Source organism: Hemibagrus wyckioides, linkage group LG04 (assembly GCF_019097595.1).
Source record: "Hemibagrus wyckioides isolate EC202008001 linkage group LG04, SWU_Hwy_1.0, whole genome shotgun sequence".
In the NCBI taxonomy this organism is placed as follows: Eukaryota; Metazoa; Chordata; class Actinopteri; order Siluriformes; family Bagridae; genus Hemibagrus; species Hemibagrus wyckioides.
Window position 1 is genome coordinate 29,465,307 of NC_080713.1, and position 20,101 is coordinate 29,485,407.

The following is a 20,101-nucleotide window of genomic DNA, read 5'->3' on the forward strand; positions in this document are numbered from 1 at the left end:
AGGAAACAAAGGCCTTCAGAACCTTTCGAGTTGATAAAAAAAATAAAATGGGGACAAACAGTGTAACTGTTATGGAAAATAGAAGCGCGAGAGAATCTGTGATTGTTTTACTCTGTTGTACAAATATGATAAACAGACTGCGTGTCAGATGGTGTGTGTGTGTGTGTGATGATGTCATCTTGTTGCACCTCTTCAGAACATTTCTTTGGACTGGACACTAACGTGTGTGTGTCTTTGTGTGTGCGTCTGTTTGTTTCCAGAAGCGGCGGAGGAGTTTTTTGAGTATGATGCCGAGGAGTTCCTGGTGTCCCTCACACTCCTGATCACAGAGGGCCGGACGCCGGAATGTTCCGTGAAAGGTCGAACCGAGGGCCTGCACTGCCCCCCCGCGCAGTCCGGTGGACCGGTCCTCACTAAACACGAATGCAGCGACAAACTGCCTCAGGTGAAGAGCACAGAGTATAAAAATACCACTAATACTATTTGCTTATAGAGGAAGTAAGAGTTAAACGTTTTGTTGTTGTTTGTACATTGACAGTGTCGTCAGGCGAGGAGGACGAGGTCAGAGGTGATGTTGCTATGGCGAAATCACATCCCTATCATGATTGAAGTGATGCTGCTGCCTGACTGTTGCTACAGCGACGAGGGTCTGGCCACGGATCTGAACGACCCGGCGATTAAACAGGACGCACTGCTGCTGGAGAGATGGACACTACAGCCTGTCCCGAGACAGTACGACACACACACACACACACACACACGTGTTTACATAATCCTCAGTGTAAGGCATTCAACAGCTGACCAATCATACAAAACCTTCATTTGAGTATATGCTAATACACACACACACACACACATTTTCTCCACAGCAGGACTACAATCCACCCATTCATTCATACACATACACTGTAATATGAACATATGTGTATAAACATAGGCTTAAATACTCTCGTTCTATACAGTCCAGCCATTCACACACACACACACACACACACACGGTCTGCACACATCTAAACTCTCAACACAGGTGTATTTATTATACCTGTACAATTATCCTCACTCTCATAATGGAGTATAAGCAGTAAAACATTTAATGACATTATCATTTCATGGGTCATTTTAGTTTCTCTATCCATGTGTTTGTATGCCATGGGTCATTTTGCTCACTTATACCTTCTTTTTAGTTGTTGCGGGTCATTTTAGTTATTTTCATCCTGTTTGTTTCATATAATTTTATGGACATTTTTCTAATAATTTATTTTCACAAGTGGGTCATTTGTATTAACTCTCCTGTGCTTCTCACTTGGTGTGGGTCGGTTTTGTTTCTTTACCCTTGTGTTTGTGTAACGTGAGTCAGTGTTGTTATTTACACCTTGTTTGTGTGGTGTGTGTGTGTTTGTGTGTGTAATTTCTGTGGTGTGTAGTGTATATTTATCTTACTATTTCAGTATCTTATGAATATGCATCTAATCTAATTGTGTGCGTGTGTTCAGGAGCGGCGATCGGTTTATCGAGGAGAAGACGTTGCTGTTGGCCGTCCGTTCCTACGTGTTTTTCTCTCAGCTGAGTGCCTGGCTCAGCGCCTCTCATGGCATCGTGCCCAGAAACATCCTCTATAGGTAACTCACTGTGTACAGATGTGTGTGTGTGTGTGTGTACATCAAATTACAGATTAAATCTAGTATAATTGTGTTAAGTAAATTGTGAGTTGTTTTGATGGACGATCTAGGAGACACATTTGTAACTGATTAACACTAGATGGGTGACTGAGTCTGGCGTCACTGATGACATTTGTACAGTAGATGAAGTTACACCAGAGACGTGGTCCAGCAATCCATCAGAAATATAATGGTGTTTTGGTTTTATATTTTGGTTTTAATTCCGATGCAATCAAAAGTGTTTCCTTTACTTTCCCAGAATAAGTGCAGCCAATGAAGAGCTGATATGGAATTTCTCCCAGTCACCCTCGGAGCACGCCTTCCCAGTTCCCAACGTGTCCCACAGCGTAGCACTGAAGGTGCGGGTTCAGTCATTGCCCCGCCAGCCCAAGTACCCTGTGTTGAAGTGCAGCATCCACTCCGACCTCTCATTCCTTGGCAAACGTCCCCTTGACCCTGCCGAGGCTCCATTAGTGGGCGCATATAGTCGGGGTCAGACCGTCAGTGACCCTCCAAACCCCCTCAGACTCCAGAGTTCACCACTTTTATGCAGATCTCTTCGTTCCTCATTACCTTCTCATGACAGAACCAGCCCTCTGAACCAGCGTAAATGCCCCGAATCGCCCATCCTGCCTGGCAAAGCCGCAAAGCTACTGCTCTCTAGAACCAATGGCGTCTTGGAAAGCACAGGAAAGACACCAAGTGTGGAATTGCCCTCATCGTCTTCGTCTCCAACGCGTGATTTCAAATCACTCTCAAACACCTTGTTTTCCAACTCTAGCCCAAGTCCTCGCGCTTCCTCGGCCGAAACCAACCCCTTGATTGGCTCGCTGCTCCAGGAGAGGCAGGAAGTGATCGCCCGCATCGCACAGAGGCTGAATTTCTGTGACCCCACATCACCTCATCTTCTTCCCGACTCTCTCTTCACACCTCCAGGGGATGAAGGGCCATTTAAGAAGACCAAAGATCCTCCCAGTCTCCAAACGAACGACAGAAATGGGACAAGGAATGGAGAGTGGAGCCAGACTTCTTTCTTTCAAACTCCACTGAGCCCCAGGAGCCGGTCTCGAGTGGACCGAAGTGAACCGGACGAGTCCAGGACGTCACCCAAACCAACGTCCTGCAGGCGGCTTGTGTTGTCGGCTGATTCAAAAGAAGGTTCTATGATCGCTGAAGCTGTTCAGGACATCTCACGTTTAATTCAGGAGCGTCTTCAGCTGTCTCAAGAGCTCCTGTACGCCAAATACAAACAATGTCGTGAGTCATCAACACCCACCTCCTCGCAGAACCAAAACCAGACCCAGAACCATAGACAAAATCAGAATCAAAGCCAGACACAAAACCAGAACCACCAGCTTAGAACTAACAGTCACTCTAGCTATGGTAACGGAACTATAAACACAGCCAACGGTGAAACCAGCTCAATCCTTCGGGTTCACACTGAGACACTTGAGAAAAGGACCTTGTCTGAAAACCAGGGCCGGTCTGGACACCTGAACAAAGAACCCAGTATCACTAAACCTCAACCACTAACACAAACCAGCCATGCATACAGTGCCAAAAACGATCCCTGGAATTCTTTACACAACAGCCCTAAAAATTCCCACAGCCTGAACGGAGTGGCAGGAATCAACGACCTCAACCACCTCCAGGACCTTCAGGACCACCAGTTTGGGAAGGAAAACCTGGGCAGAAGAAGGGTAGAAACACAGATCCAACCAGAGTATACCGTGCCTGGTCAGGATGAGGACCAAGATCCCTGGTCCTCCCTCTCCAGCACGCCCACCAGCCTTAATACCCAACACTCCCCGAGCCCAGACTGGACTCTCAACAACACCGCCCACACCACACTGGTGAGTCTTCCTCTGGTTCTACCTTATTAATGGTGATGGTACTTAATTTCCAGTCGCTGTTTTCCCTCTTTGGAGTCCTGGGGGGTTTATGGAGTCCTGAGTGTGAGGTAAAGAGTGAAACAAATGCTCTTGTTGTGAATAATAATGGAAGCTAATGGCTTGATCTCTGCTGTATAATTCATTTTTATTGATTATTAGCAACTAGGCATTAATAGTTGTTTCAGTTAATATTTTGTACGTGAAGTACCTTATGTGTTTTCCTAAACACACATAAATAGTGATATATAAAGTAATTACACTTGTAAAAGTAAAGGGTCACATGTTTGTGGACACAAGCTAATTGTGCTGATTGTGTGTAACAGCGAAGCCCCGCCTCCTCACTGAAGCCATGCAGTAGTAACTGGAAGAAGCAGAACAGACACTCCATCGATGGTACGGCCACGAGAGCGTTCCACCCGTGCACCGGCCTGCCCCTGCTCTCCAGCCCGGTGAGAACCGAACTCGGGGTACATGGGTAGATTAGCGCTAAATCACGTTTACATTCCACTTCGATCAGCTGAGAAACTTTCACTGTACAACATTCACACCAATGAGGCTCTGTCTCTGTTTCACCCAAAATCTGTACATTTCTGTATCAAACTCTATCCACTTCTACTCTAATACTAGAACACAATCGATTTTCTCCGTCTTAAATCCGTTCGCAGCGCTAATTGAAGTCATTAAAGGAGATTATAAATATTTGTGGCTGTGTTTATGGAAAAGCATCAAGTAAAATCGATCCACAATTTTGTCTTTTTTTTATTTTCTGGTTTAATAAAAGATTAATATTTTTTATTCTTATTTTAAAAATAAGTTAAATATTAAATAAGCTTCTCTTTCATTTAGAAATATTTTAATAAGATTTTTAAATGTACATTTTAACTTAGAAAGTTACATGATATTTTTTGGCTGAATGAAATAAAAACAAATTTTTTTTTTACTCTTAATTTAAATATATGGAAAAATATATATATTTTTTTTATAAAAGTTCTTTTATTTAGAAATATTTTATAGAATTTTAATGTACATTTCTACATAGAAAAGTACATTTATCAACTGATATTATATTTAATCTATTTAATAAAATATAGAAATTAGATAAGAGATTTTTTAGCATATAAACAAATATATAGTATAAATATAATACATTTATAATAAATATAAATATTTTAAATATAGCATATATAATATAAATTTAAGTATAAATTTTAAATATATATTATATATATTATATTTATTTTAAATTTAAATATAATATAAATATAAATTTTCCTAAGCTTGTGGGGTTTTTTTTGTGAAAAAAAGATTTAACTAAATATTAAATGATGAGTCAAAACTTAATTTCCTGAAGTATTACTCAAGTCTGTTATACAGCGTGTGTGTGTGTGTGTGTGTGTGTGTGTGTGTGTGTGTGTGTGTGTGATGTGACCCCGCACCCTGTGACTCGTGTGTTCCTGTGTGTGTCTCTAATGGCGTCCAGATTCTCACACACACGCTGTTTCCTGTTGCCGGTAGCACCTTGGTGGAGTATTATGGGATGAATTATCCCGCTTCCTCCTCCTCAGGGCTGCGGCTGGTCTTCTTCCAAACAGAACTCTGATTATTTCGGCGTTACTCACTCGTCTGAGCGCACTATCCATCACTGACAAATAATACATTTTCTTCTGATGATGATGATGATGATGATGATTCAATGTTTGGAAAGAATTCATCACTCTGGTGTAATCTCCTGTTTATACCAATTTATTTTCAAAACTCTAATCATATTGGCAAGGCATAATTCAGTCAAACTTTAACACGTGTGCTGTTAAGAACAAAAGCAAGCAACAAAACAATCCAAGTTCTTTGTTTCCTGTGTTTAAAGTTAACAGCTGGAAAATAGGATTTTCTGCATTATATGCAAATGAGGTGAAGGGACAAAAGCAAGTGATTGGCTGAAATAAACTCCTCAGAGGAGCAAAGAGACTGATGGGATTTTTGTCCCTTATATGCAAATTAGATAAAGTGACACAAGCACATGATTGGCTGAGGTAAATTTCTCTGACGGATCAGGTGACAGTGTCTCAGATTACTACTTTCTTGCAGTTTAGTTTCTGCACAACAACTTTTCATGCACAGAAACTGAAAATTTCAGCTTTTCTTATGGATTTTATTGCTGTTACAGGGCGAGTAATGGCAACATAGCAAAATAATCATTAACAACAATATCACTAAATAACATTTTTATCCTTATTCCAAACAAAAAAGCAAAAGACATTTTTGGTATTTTGACTTTTTTTTTAACCAAACGATCCAAAATATGGGTAGGAAAACAATGACAAAGAAATGGCACCCTCCTTGTAATCCAGGCAGCTACAATATTACATTATTAAATTAAAATGATTACAATTAAATAGGTAAATTATCCTCGTCTGTGATGTCTAATATCTTTTTTAACTGTATACGCAAAGAAGCTAATACAAAATATTGACGTATGAAGAGTACAGCTGAGTGTAGAGCTTATCCTCACACACACACACACACACACACACACACGTTAGAAAACAAGTGTACTAAGTTCAGACACGCAGGGAGCTACGAAGTTACGTACGACAAAGTATGAAGCTACTTTACTACAAAGTACAGACTAAGCACATAAATGATATGAAGGTGGTTGTCGGCTGTTGTGATGCTCTCAAGCACGTGGTCACTGACGGTCTCCGTTATTTATTCTTCTAATGTGATGACGTTCATAATCCGCCAATCAGATTTAGTTTTCTTCCAATTGTGAAACAGAGACACACACACACACACACTAAAAGTCAAAAATACATCCAGGGATGTATCACTGTCAGAAGGCCGCGCCCACAAGAGCCAAACATCAGTGGCGAGCGTGAATGCGAGTAAATTGTCTTTAAAATGAGAAATCACAGGCTACAGCGCTACACTTAGTGTATATACGCAGTGTATGTGTACAGATTCATCACTAACACTGCAGTAGGACCTCCCTCATGTCTGGAACCTTCACAAATGAAGCGTTTACTGCGTTTCAGTAACCAGCTGCTGACATTGACTTGTTCCTGTCTTGTTCAGGTTCCTCAGAGGAGAAGTCAGACGGGATATTTTGACTTGGACACGTCTCTGACTCAGTGTAAAGGAGCACCGTGGGCCTCCAGTAAAAGGTAGGAGTTCTGTGACACGTGCCTACACACGTGTGTTTTACTGCTACGTTATATACCTTATAAACCCATATCAAATACCAAACCACTGATTCTGACCAACAAAACCTCTTAAATCTTTGGCGTGTGGTTTCGTTTCTCAGAACAATAAAAGAAAAAAAAATTGCAGCTCACTTTAGGTTAGATTTCTGCCAGCCAATCAGAAAGTAGTATTTTTTTTTTAGCTATGGATCTACATATAGCTACATATATACATATATACTTAAAGTATTCTGTAGTGCTTTTTTATTTTTTTTAGTTTATAAATAGATCTTTTTTTATATTATTTATTTATTTTATTTTTATTTCCATCCCATAATAATGTTCCATATCATAGATACAGTACATACACACCTGTCATTTTTTAAAATTCTATATTGTTTGTTTTTATTTAAATTAAACATTTTCTATTTTTTTTTTCTTTGTTTGTTTATTTATTTATTTATTTATATTTCCATCCAGTAATAATGTTCCATATTAAAAGATCCAGTGCGTACACACGTGTCATTTTTTTCCAGTTCTGTTTTGTTTTTGTTCTTGATTTCAGTTCTTTTGAAATCCCGTTTTCCAGAAGAGCATGTAGCTCTGAGAGCAGAATAGAGTGAATGTGTAATTCAGTGTTTTTCAGGGAGAAAGCTGCGCTCCATATGCACTCATTACAGCTCCGGTGTTGAATATCAGCTCCATCTGTTGTGTGTTACACACCGTACTGCTGTGTGTTCACAAACACACACACACACACACACTGTTTACTCAGGACTTCTGTAGAGTTACGGGTTTATCTTAGTGTGTCCTGGTTAAGCAGAGTACACTAACCTGACTTGTTTATCTAACCTGTGTGTGTGTGTGTGTGTATAGAGTGTGTTTGAAGCGATCTGAAGACTCAGAGGAACCTCAGCAGCTCCTGAGCGCCAGTGCCCCTCCCGCCAGTCTCAGCCTTCTGGGAAACTTTGAGGTATACACACACACACACACACAGAGCAGCTTGTCAGTAGAGGCCCTGAATTGTTCAGTCAGACACATGCACGCTGTTACTGAGTCATATACTGACACACACTGACTCACTGTTGAGTAGTACTCACTACTGTGAAGTGTTATTCATGTGTGTGTGTGTGTGTGTGTGTGTGTGTGTGTGTGTAGGAGTGTGTCCTAAACTACCGCTTGGAGCCGCTCGGTACTGTCGAGGGTTTCACGGCTGAAGTCGGCGCCAGTGGTTCGTTCTGCCCGAGTCACATGACCTTCCCGGTAGACGTGTCGTTCTACAGCGTGTCAGACGATAACGCTCCGTCTCCCTACATGGTAAAGAACACACACACACACACAGATTATATATGAGCCATATTCAGAGTCAGGGACATCGGTGTTACGGGGGAAAGTTCTGTGTCAGGTTACACACCTGATGAAGCGGATATCCTTTAGCTCCATGATAAGATTTTTTTAAATTATTTTTTTTATAAATTAATTTTTATTGTTTTGCACATGATATAGCACTCAGTACAACACTGACGTTAACACAACAGGCTCAATACAAAAAAATTAATAAAATAAATAACATGGGTCTAATCTTAATAAAGTTCTCCCAGATGTCTGTTATACAGCAACACACTAGAACTGCACTTGAGCCAGAACGCACTCGTTTATTTATGTATTTATTTATTTATTTATTTATTCATTCATTCATTTATTTATTTATTTTTATACCATGCTTCAGCAGTTACTTGTGCTTTCAACTTAATGAACCACGAGATATTAAATTGAAGTCATGAAGTCGTAATGTAACAGTAAAAGCTCCATCTTGAATATTATGCATCCTTTTATTGATTAAAAGATCCATCATGGAGATCGTCAGTGCCTCTGATTAAGATTCAAGCGTTTATTGTCTTGTGCGCAGTGAGGAAACAAGTTTCCCTGTACAATGAAATTCTTTCTTTGCTGTCCATAGTGAATGCCAGAAGAGTGCAAAAGACTATGTAAAAAAAAAAAAAAAAAAAAAAGTAGAATTAATATAAATATCAAACACACACAAATAAGCTGAATCTATATTAAATAAATAAATAAATAAAAGTAGAAAAAAAATTGTAAACGTTTTTCTAAGTGGGTTGTGTAAACTTTTACCTTTTTTATTATTATTAAATATTTTTCTGTGTATATTGTCTATCATTTTATAACCTCAGAACCAATCAGAAGAGAGTCTTTTCCTTATGAGTATTTTTATACACTACTTTATTCTTTATATTTTTTAAAAGCTCTGTATTAAAATATATATATTTTTTTGCATCCTGCAGGGGGTCATAAACCTGGAGTCTCTGGGGAAGAGGGGCTATCGAGTGCCTCCATCAGGAACCATTCAAGTGGTGAGAATGCTAATGGACCCGTAATGTCCACTGAAATGTCTTCAGATAAACAGAACAAATCTGCGCTCCTGCTCTTTAAACACTAAACAGCACCATCTGGTGGCGGGACATGGGAATTGCATGACTCTTATAATACTTCTTTTGTGAAATGGTGTAACATAACATTAATTGTGTATTAATTCCTGACGTAATAATGATGTCATCTTCGTTTCAGACCTTATTTAACCCCAATAAGACGGTGGTGAAGATGTTTGTGGTGATGTATGATCTGAGAGAAATGCCAGCCGGCCATCAGACATTCCTGAGGCAGAGGACTTTCTCCGTCCCCGTCAAACGCGAATCAAACGGACAAAACCACAGGAAGCCCCTCCCCCCTGGCCAGGGGCGGACCCTGCGCTACCTCATACACCTGAGGTGAGTTCACCCCTGCTGTACTGTACTGTACTGTACATCTCACCTGATATTCTTCTGTCTGATTGATGTCATCATCGCTAATCAGCCGATGTCCCTCTGATGTTTCGGTCAGGTTCCAGAGCTCCAAATCTGGAAAGATCTACCTCCATCGAGACATCCGGCTTCTGTTCTCACGCAAATCTATGGAAGTGGACAGTGGTGCTGCCTACGAGCTCAAATCCTTCACCGAGACTCCAGCTGATCCTCCTTTCTCCCCGAGATGCTGATCCACTCACGAGCCGTCTAACTAACGTCCTGTTCCCACTCCAGCACAGGGGCCTTACTGAAGTCTGATCTCACACACACACACACACACACACACACACACACGTTCATATTCTTCCCACTCTTTCTCTATCTACCATATCTCTGTTTCTCACTGTTTTCTCTTTATTTTTTCCCCTTATATATGTTTTCCTCTTTTCTTCTCTCCTTTCCCTCTATATAACTATTATTAGACTTTATTTATCATTCTTGTCTTTCTTTCTCCTTTTTGTTTCCTTGTGTCTTGTTTTTTTTCCTTTTCTTTTTCCATCACTGCTTCTATTTTATTTATTTTTCTATCACCTGTCTCTCTCTCTCTCTCTCTCTCTCTCTGTCCTCTGTGCTTCAGTGGGGACGTTGAGTTTTTGATGCAGTTTTGAAGCTCATCCTCGAGCTTTGGTGCCGTTTGTGAAGGAAAACAAAAAAAAACGTACTGAAGTTTAAAGATTAAAAATATAACCCGATTATGGACCTTCTTTTTTTTTAATGACAGAATAAAAGCCACCGATAAGCAGATGAACAGAATAAAGACTTTGGATAGAGCACTGTGTTCCTCCACCCCAACTGGAAAAGGAAATGAGTCATAATCTCCTCTTTCTCTCTCTCTCTCTCTCTCTCTCTCTCTCTCTGTTCTCTTTTATTTGATTTTGTACTGTTACCGAACCACTTTAATCGGAAGTGTTGCAATAGAGAAAAAAGAATATCTTAACTAGCTTAGTGTTTACATATTTACTTTGTCAGTTATTTAATATTTAAGATGATATTTCATTTACTGCACACGTGACGCCTGTCGTGCTCAGCATTATGATGTAGTGCAATATGTTTCAATCATACCGTGTATTTTTGACTAATATTCAAATCAGAAATAAAAGAAATATATCTATATCTATATATATATCTATGAAAAAGACTGAGTGTGTGTTTATTTTATATACAGAACAACAATACAGTCATTCAGGGCATGTACTTAATCCTGATAAATGTGCATATGATCATACAATAAACTGTAGATCTGTATAACAGTAGAGATTAATGTGTGTCTTCTGATGCGTTATTGTCGCTATAGTAACCGCTCATTCACAGGGATGTGTACTGCGGATTCTCCGCATTAATCTCAACCATTGACGTGGTGAGATTTACTCTATCTACTAGATTTCTTTTATTTATTATATAAAAACCTTGACCCATTAACACTAGTACTCTCTATTCTATCTACTTTTTATTCTTTTTATTTATTATATAAAAACCTTGACCCATTAACACTAGTACTCTCTATTCTATCTACTTTTTATTCTTTTTATTTATTATATAAACCATGCTACATGTACTAAGTTAGACTAAGCGAGACTTGTCACAGCACAGTACTTACATGTTTGTTCCTCGTTTGTTGGTTTCATTTTATCTGTTGTTTCATTCTATCCGGCGCTCCTGATGGCCAGTCCGCCCCTGTTTTTAAGCATTCTAATGAAAGTCAAAGAAGCTTTATTGTCTTTTCAACCGCATGAAACACTGTGAAATGAAACAACAATGAGACACAAGACAAAACACAGGGTGACGCAGACAGACATACAACTAAACTATAAACTATAAATTAAATCTATAAAGCTTACAACCAAAGGTTTTCATTTTCCGTGTAAACAGAGTATTTAGTGAGACCGATGTTTATCTGAAATCTGAAATTCGATCATTCTCCAGTTTGCTTTACTACATTCTCTGTCTCTAATTACACAGATGACAATTTAGGACAAAATTCTGTATAATTGGAAATTTTGAGTACTGTAATGGTCTTTCTTGTGACGATGTTTTTTCTCGGTTCTCTTTCCTGTAGTTACATGGTCTTACCTGTAGATGGCGGCATAAGGCACATTATCAACTACACAAGTCTGTGAATAGAATAAAATTTCATTTTTATGTCTTTATCTCTTAAAATCCAAAGTGTTTCACAGATCCGACAGTTCTGCTTGCAAAACTGAAGATCTACAATCTTCAAAACTTTATATTTACCTTGGTATCATTTATCTTGTGTGATTGTGCAGGTCTACCTTTATTCTTGAAGAAAACACCTTTAAGAAAACACAACACAGACCTCTGAAAATGAGTTCCCCTGATAATGAGGGTAAAGCTGAGAGGTGAGACATTTAAAGTATTGTTTAAAACATTGATCATGCAGCATTCAATTTTCATTTCTACTCCAAAGGAACCTGTCCTCTTCTGGGTGACACCAGACACTGAGATTATTAATCATTACATTATTCAGGTGTAGAAGAGTAAAAGCATACAGTATTAGTGTGTTTGCAGAAAGTTCATTATGAGAACCAATATGAAAGCTCGGTTCAGTGACCATCCAGTGTTCTCAGTTTCTGCACCTCAGTGGACTTACTCTATACACACTATTTTCAATTGGAAATGAGAAAGAAAGATCCAGATCACCTGACCCCAGCGCTGTGTCTATCAAGAGTGACACATCAATGGAGTTTCCATTAATGTTTAAAGGGGCAGATAAAAAAAGGTAAGTAAAGTCTTGAGTTCTTATTAGACCCCACATAGCTGTCTTGCTGAAAAATATGACATTATTGCATTATAATAGCTTTATAATCATATTACAATAAAACAACCAACGACCTTCATCATCTCTGTAAGCAGAGTGTTTATGAGGCTTTAGTGCAGGGGTGTCCAATCTTATCCGCAAAGGGCCGATGTGGGTGCAGGTTTTCAATCCAACTGAGCAGAAGCCACACCTGAGACTCTACTGAAAGCCAAGATCAGTTGATTAGCCAGTTGGAATCAGGTGTAGCTTCTGCTTGGTTGGAATGAAAACCTGTACCCACACCGGCCCTTTGCGGATAAGATTGGACACCCCTGCTTTAGTGAGAACGATGTTTATTTAAAATACAAAATGCGACCATTCACCAGTTTGTTCTACCACATTTTCAGCTTCAGACCCTAATAACACAGATCAACATTTGTTTACCATGAAACTTTTACAATTAGATATCAGAATGAAAGATCCAGATCACCTGGCCCCAGCAGTGTGTCTATGAAGAGTGACTTGTCAATGGAGTTTCCTTTAATGTTTAAAGGGGAAGATGGTGAAAAGAGGTGTCTCTTGAGCAGTTTAATATTCTGACATTATGCTCCACTTAAAGGGAGCTCTAATTAAACCCCAATTGAAGTTCCTTTTTTATTTTACAAAATATGAACTGCTGTAAAAGGACCTAGTCTGATGCAAAAAAAAAAAATCTTGAACCATCTGCTGTATCTATGGATGTTTTGTTTGCTGTAATAGAAGGGAATTCCTATATTTTAAATTCAGCATTAGATTTTATTAAGGGCAGTCCATTAAATATCATCAAAGTCCATTGAAGAGGTAAGTGCATAGACAGACAAAACAAATAAAGGTTAATTCATAGAAAAAAAAAACAGGTAAAAATGGTAATTGAGAAATATGGCATAGACATAAATTATGAATCATCATGCTGACACGTTGATCTGGAGAGGAAATTGTATTGCTATTTTTTAAGGAAAAGTAATACTTAATGAAAACAGTCTATAATATTACATTATAATGGTAACATTATAATAGTAATTGTATGATATATAATTATACACTACTATATAACGATTGTCTGAAAAGTGTATGAAATATGTTTGAAGAATATGTTAAACAAATGTCAGTTTGAATATGTTAAGCAAAATCTGCAAAAACATGAAATAGTGGCTGAGAAAATGTGCAGAATATACTGTATGTAGAGAGTATGTTGTGAATAAGAAATTAAAAAAAATAAAGTATATGCATAAATAAGTGTATGTCACATTGATTGGTCACTGAGAGCAGTGGTGATCAGTGGTTGGTCATCAGAACCAATGATGATCAGTGTTGGCTTGTCAATGTCTTTACACACTGGTGAGTTGAGTGAGACTGACAGATTTGTCCATTATTTGCTAAGCCGCTAAGTTTGAAACATAAATAAGCAATCACTGTGCAATTATTGTGAATTCAAACTTCAAGACTTTATAGGTACCATAGTATCATAGTCTCTAATAACACATATAACATTCATCTGAAAACTTCTGTTTAACTGGAAACTTTTACACTCAGATATCAGAATGAAAGACTCAGACCACCTGACCCCAGTGTCTTATCTATGAAGAGTGGCACGTCAATGGAGTTTCCATTAATGTTTCGAGAACCCGATGTGTGAGTAAACTTTCTTAAGCAGTTTCATATACTGACATTATGCTTCATTATCCTTTTTATTCTACAAAATATGAACCGCTGTTGACTGAAAACTGGTAAAGTGATTTTGTGGCTAAGCTATTGTTGCTTCTAGATACTACAGTTTCTCAATACTAGCCCAGATTTGAGCAAGCAGAGATCTAGAAATTTCACCAGTTGGTTTCATCCTATAAACGTGCCACATTTTATGTGACTGAGCTCTTTAGTACAACCCATTTTATGGCTAGTGCTTGTCTCCTGAGATTACATGGCTGTGTGCTGATTTTATACACCTGTTTAGCAATGACTGTTGCTGAAACACCTGAACTCAGTAATTAGGAGGTGTACCAGCATAACTGCATAGAGTATGTCGATACATGTACAGTATGTATATTGTTTATATGACAGTTCAATTATGTCAAGAAGTCCTATATAAAGGAATGTTTATATTCCCACCATTTCATCACACCATGTTGTTTTTTATTGCTTTTATTATGAAAGCACATCCTAAAGCGTTTTACACTCACTTACTTTTATCTTGAATTAAAGAGAGAAACATGACATATCAAGTCCTTCCACTGTAAAGTTGGAAGCTGAATCACAGGTATGTACTTCAGTGTTTGTAAGAAGTTTAGCTTTTACTCTTTAGTTCATTAACTAGTTAATTTGGTCAATTGATTAAATATTTATCTTTAGATTCTAGTGATGGCGGATGAAGAGCATCACAGCAGTACCAGAGATGCAGTACAGAACGTCATTCACAAATTCAAATTGAAATATCAGATCAAGTTTCAGATGATTAATGAGGGAATTCCAATGTATGGAAACGAAAGACTTCTAAATGAGGTTTTTACAGACCTCTACATCACATCAGACTGTGGTTGTGGACACATCAATGATGAACATGAGGTCAGACATGTTGAAAAGGCATGTAGGAGACTAACAACAACAGTGGAGTCCATCAACTATAATAAAATATTTGAAGCCTTACCTGGAAACAAGAAACCCATCAGAACTGTGCTAACAGAAGGCATTGCTGGAATTGGGAAAACGGTGTCTGTGCAGAAGTTTGTTCTGGACTGGACTGAAGGAAAAGCAAATCAGGATTTGGACTTCATTTTTCCATTTAACTTTAGGGAGTTGAATTATAACAAAGGAGAACATCTCAGTTTTTTGGAGCTTCTCCACTTTTTCTTCCCAGAAACCAAAGAACTTCAAATAGACAATCATCATTACAAAATCATGCTCATCTTTGATGGACTGGATGAGTCTCGTATTTCTCCTGATTACATAAACAGCAAAATGTTGACTGATCTAACAGAGTCAGCTCCAATAGAGGTTCTGTTAACAAATCTTATTATAGGGAATCTCCTTCCATCTGCATTCCTCTGGATAACATCTCGACCAGCAGCATGCAGTCAGATTCCTGCTGTTTATATTGACAGAGTTACAGAGGTACGAGGGTTCAATGACCCTCAGAAAGATGAGTACTTCCGGAAAAGAATCAGTGATCAAACCCTGGCTGATAAAATAATCACACACCTAAAGTCATCACGAAGTCTTTACATTATGTGCCACATTCCAGTCTTCTGTTGGATTTCAGCAGCTGTTCTCGAGGGAATGTTCTGTGAAGCAGAAACTGGAGAGGTCCCCAAGACCCTGACTCAAATGTTCACACATTTCCTGATCTTACAGATCAAACATAGATCACTAAAATACAAAAAACAGGAAATGAATCCTGGACAGATTTCAGACATTGTACTCAAACTGGGAAAGCTGGCGTTCCAGCAGCTGGATAAAGGAAACCTGATCTTCTATGAGGACGACATCATTAAGTGTGGGATTGATGTCCAAGAGGCCACAGTGTACTCAGGAGTCTGCACTCAGATCTTTATTGAGGAAATCACTTCACTGGGGAAAGTGTACAGCTTTGTGCATCTGAGTGTTCAGGAGCATCTTGCAGCTATGTATGCATTTCTCTCATGTATCAATGGAAATCTCTCAAAACAACAATCCTCTAGAATCTTCGGACTCTCGAGCAAGGCAACACTGATAGACCTCCTGAAGAGGGCAGTGGACAAGGCCCTAAAGAGTAAGAATGGACACCTGGACCTTTTCCTCCGCTTCCTTATGGGTCTCTCACTAGAGTCCAATTCAATTCTCCTACAAGATCTACTGACAGAGACAGGACGCAGCTCTCTGACCAAAGATGCTGCTGTCACACATGAGGAAATAACCACATACATCAAAAAGGAGATTGGAAAGAATCCAACAGAATCTAGAACCATCAATCTGTTCCATTGTCTGCATCAACTGAATGAGCAGACTCTGATACAGGAAGTTCAAGCCTTTTTGAATAAAAGAGAAAATCATTGCCTCCATGGAGTCAAACTTTCTCCAGTTCAGTGGTCAGCTGTGGTTTTCTTGTTGTTGGGCTCAGAAGAGGAGCTGGAAGAGTTTCACCTACAGAAGTATGTAGCATCAGATGAGGGTTTGATTTACCTGCACCCAGTTATCACTGCATCCAAAAAAGCTCTGTAAGTTTTTCCTGGCATTTTCTGTGAATGTGGTTTATTTGTTGAATTTCAGTAATGATGACATCATATTTAACCTACTGGAGTCATTCCCATGCAGTAGTTAGCTGGTTAGTCCAAAATGACATCTATGTTTTACATTTTTAGTAAATCTTATTGTAGCCAAATGCTGGTAGAGTTGTGCTGTGTTAACAGGATTAAATCTAAACACTAAAGGCCATACAATGATAAACTTTTTTTCCTACAGGCTGTGTGATAGTAATCTCACAGAGAAAAGCTGTAAAGTTCTAGCAAAAGAAGTTCTCATATCCGAATCTTCATGTCTGAGAGAGCTGGACCTGAGTGACAATAAACTGCAGGATTCAGGAGTCGAACTGCTTTGTCCTGGATTGGCAAGCCCAAAATGTAGATTGGAGATCCTACGGTAAGAGCTTGATTTACTAATTATGTTAATCAAATTAATTAATGAGTGACTATAGTCCTAATAGTTTAAACAAAACTAAGAGAGAAAGGGTGGAGATACATTTATGGCAATTAGCAGACGCCGTAATTCAGAGCGATTTACAGTATATACAACTGAGCAATGTTAGGTATGTTGAAAAATATAATGGATGATCCAAACTAAAATTATTCATGTGAGTTCTTCTTGTATTATCTCTCTGTGTGCTGTCTGTTGTCCCTATGAGTGTTTCGTGCTGAGGGATAAAAGGAATAAAACATTTGGGGATCATATGTGGGAAATGCTGAAAAATTCAAAACAATCTTTACCCCCAGCAGCAAGTGTTAGATTATTGTTCAACAAAGTCATATGTCTTTTTCTCCTGCAGGTTGCGTAACTGCAACATTACAGACGAAGGCTGTGTCGCTCTTGCTGAATCTCTGAGGCCAGAGTCACACCTGAAAGAGCTCGATCTGAGCAGTAATGATTTAGGAGGCCAGGGAGTGAAGCTGCTCACTGATATAAAGGAGGATGAAAAATACGCACTGGAGAAGTTGATGTGAGTTAATGCAAATCCTTTCTCACATAAAATATCGATAAATTACATTGGAAAGGCTTGAAAGAATTTTCCTTGTGCATGTGCTCTGGAGCCAGTATCATTATGTTAGCATGGTTATGGCTTCATATTAAATTTGTACCCATAAATTTTGTGGCATGTCCAATACTTAACATGTTGTAAGGAATGTCAAGCTTAATATGTAGCCTTTAAGCAATTATTTGGCATGAGCAAGTAAAAAATGTATTTATGGTGTTATGGGATAATTGTGTATATTGTTCAATGGTCAGTATTGTTTGCATTTTTGCCCATAATGGCCTAAATATACACATTTGTCTGTAAAATGCAATAGTTCCGAAAAACAGGATGGATGCCTACCTATAAGTGCCCAGGAGGACAGATAATCTTCATGTCAGCAAATAACGTAGTGTGATTCAGGAAAGAATAACTTAATAACAACTTAATTACAAGTAATTTAACAACAAGCTTTATATATTAATGCAGTGTGTATTGATGTTTGACAATACTGACCAATTATCTTACAGAATCTGAATCTCCAGACCAGACCTGGTGTAAGGATGAAGCTGTGTAGAGATCACAACTAACGGAAAATACTAACTCTACTGCAGTTTGTTATTATTGTTTTTAACAGTTCGTTTTATATCAGTACAGTAGAGGGAATTAGGGAAGTGGTCTTTTATCTAATCAAGAAAAAAATAGTGGTGTTTGTTGTTCTGGAAGCTACACAACATAACAAAACCAAATAGCATTTTTTATATATCATGTCACTCAATCTCATGGGACTCACTACATAGGGTAAAGTACTACATTTATATCATACACTACTGTATATTGTGCTGTTAATATAGTGACTAAGGAGCTGAATTGCTCCCTAAAAGACAGCTCTGTTATTTTATGTATGGATTTTAACAATATTTACTTAGTTAAGATCTCTGTGTAGCAAAAAGAATGTTATGGTAGAGCAAAATTATTACAGGCACAGCAATGTTAGGGTAGAATGTATGTTAATGTAAACTCTACTATGCAAGTCATTTCTTTACTTCTGTACCACTTTAATACTACCACTATTTTATGGATAAATGAAACAGAAAATACAGGATGTACTAAATTCCAGTAAAGTAATTGCTACTACTGGTGTTATCACCTTTACTCACAGTGAAAAGATTTTTTTTTTCTCCTTGTATTTGTCTATGTTGCAAAGATATAATGTTGTAAAATGTCTCTGAAAAAAAGTTAGCGGACTCTGCAAGAAAATTTTACACAGTAAATAAAAGAAAAGAAAATCTTCATGGAATAATTCACAGCCATCAGAGTTACAGCAGGTTGTTTGAAAGGTGATCACTCAAAGCACCTGTTGCTACACTTAGCTAACTGTGTTTATTGTTACCGAGAGCTAACACTAGCAGTGTGATTGTTGACTGTGTTTAAGTCTAAACTCTATCTGTGGCATTAGAGTCTGATAGATTAGTATTGTTTGCTATGTAAAACATTTCTACTTAAGGTTCCTCTAAAGGTTTCTTCCTCATATTGGCGTAGGGAGTTTTTCCTTGTCACTCTTACCTAGGGCATGATCGTTAGGGCTAAAATCATTTATTCTGATTTTTTATATTCTGTGAAGCTGTTGTCAAAAACACTATACAAATAAATTTGTACTGAATTATACTGACCATGGTTGTAGTTTATTTCTGCTCTATTTCTTTTTTGATTTTTTGTTGTTGTAAAGTGAAGTAATTTATTTAAATTCACCATTTGTTTTGTACTATTCATTAAATGTTTTCTATTTCTGATCTGTAATCTGCTAGCTAATAGCTAGCACTGAAACACATAATTATAATAAAACAAATAGAATTGATTCAATCAAATATTATATATTCAGATCACTGACCCACTGCCTGCTCTCTGTTCTCCCCAGTGATTGGGATTAGTTTGATAAAGCTACTTATTCTAAATAAATCCTCACTACACTTGCTGTCACATGACCACACCTCTTTGAACAGTCTCATCTGATCAGGTAGTAAACATTCGTACTCAGTTTTATTTATTTTTTATCCTTCATTTTTTTCTCTCTTTTTTTTTATTAAACCATAAGGAGACAATTAGTATTGTTGTGCTCTGCGCAATGACAATAAAGAATCTCTCTCTCTGTCTTTCTCTCTGCCTTGTTTTAAATGGTCACTAGATACAGAGCTGACATCTGTGAGAAACTTTACTTTTGCTGCGGGAAAATGATCTTTTAATATCTTACTGATTTATTTAAATTTCAGTGTGATTATTATTTACACGGATGGGATTGGGATGGCAGCCAGTGAATACGAGAAATTTAATCGTACCAGAAACTAGTAAATGCAGTCTGTTAGCTTTCCCTGGTTGTGGTGTATGCTGGCAGATAAGTAAAGACACGGCACACTGATCTGCTGCACAACTCGCATTACTGTTTTTTACTGAACTGTTTTACTTCTCCATAGCGCTTACGTAGGTCACCACTAGAGGGCAGACTTATCACAAAAATAATAATAA

The 20,101-nt window shown here is 38.1% G+C and overlaps 2 protein-coding genes across 2 annotated transcripts in view; both read left to right on the top strand.

Moving 5' to 3' along the window:
- atosa (atos homolog A) overlaps nt 1-10,726 on the top strand; it is a 36,813-nt gene extending 26,087 nt beyond the window's left edge. Inside the window, exons 2-12 of the mRNA XM_058387441.1 lie at nt 261-445; nt 539-732; nt 1,494-1,619; nt 1,918-3,511; nt 3,874-3,999; nt 6,623-6,711; nt 7,606-7,702; nt 7,888-8,046; nt 9,033-9,101; nt 9,316-9,515; nt 9,628-10,726. Coding sequence (XP_058243424.1) covers nt 261-445; nt 539-732; nt 1,494-1,619; nt 1,918-3,511; nt 3,874-3,999; nt 6,623-6,711; nt 7,606-7,702; nt 7,888-8,046; nt 9,033-9,101; nt 9,316-9,515; nt 9,628-9,781 — 2,993 coding nt within the window. The 3' untranslated portion in view covers nt 9,782-10,726. The remainder of the gene's footprint in view (nt 1-260; nt 446-538; nt 733-1,493; nt 1,620-1,917; nt 3,512-3,873; nt 4,000-6,622; nt 6,712-7,605; nt 7,703-7,887; nt 8,047-9,032; nt 9,102-9,315; nt 9,516-9,627) is intronic.
- A 150-nt stretch (nt 10,727-10,876) lies between these two features.
- On the top strand, nt 10,877-19,231 carry LOC131351823 (NLR family CARD domain-containing protein 3-like). Its single transcript, XM_058387445.1, has 8 exons — nt 10,877-11,699; nt 11,855-11,947; nt 13,918-14,016; nt 14,584-14,638; nt 14,731-16,571; nt 16,816-16,992; nt 17,396-17,566; nt 18,109-19,231. The coding sequence occupies exons 2-8, from the start codon at nt 11,913-11,915 to the stop codon at nt 18,113-18,115; spliced, it is 2,385 nt and encodes a 794-aa protein (XP_058243428.1). The 5' UTR covers nt 10,877-11,699; nt 11,855-11,912; the 3' UTR covers nt 18,116-19,231.
- The last annotated feature ends 870 nt before the right edge of the window (nt 19,232-20,101 follow it).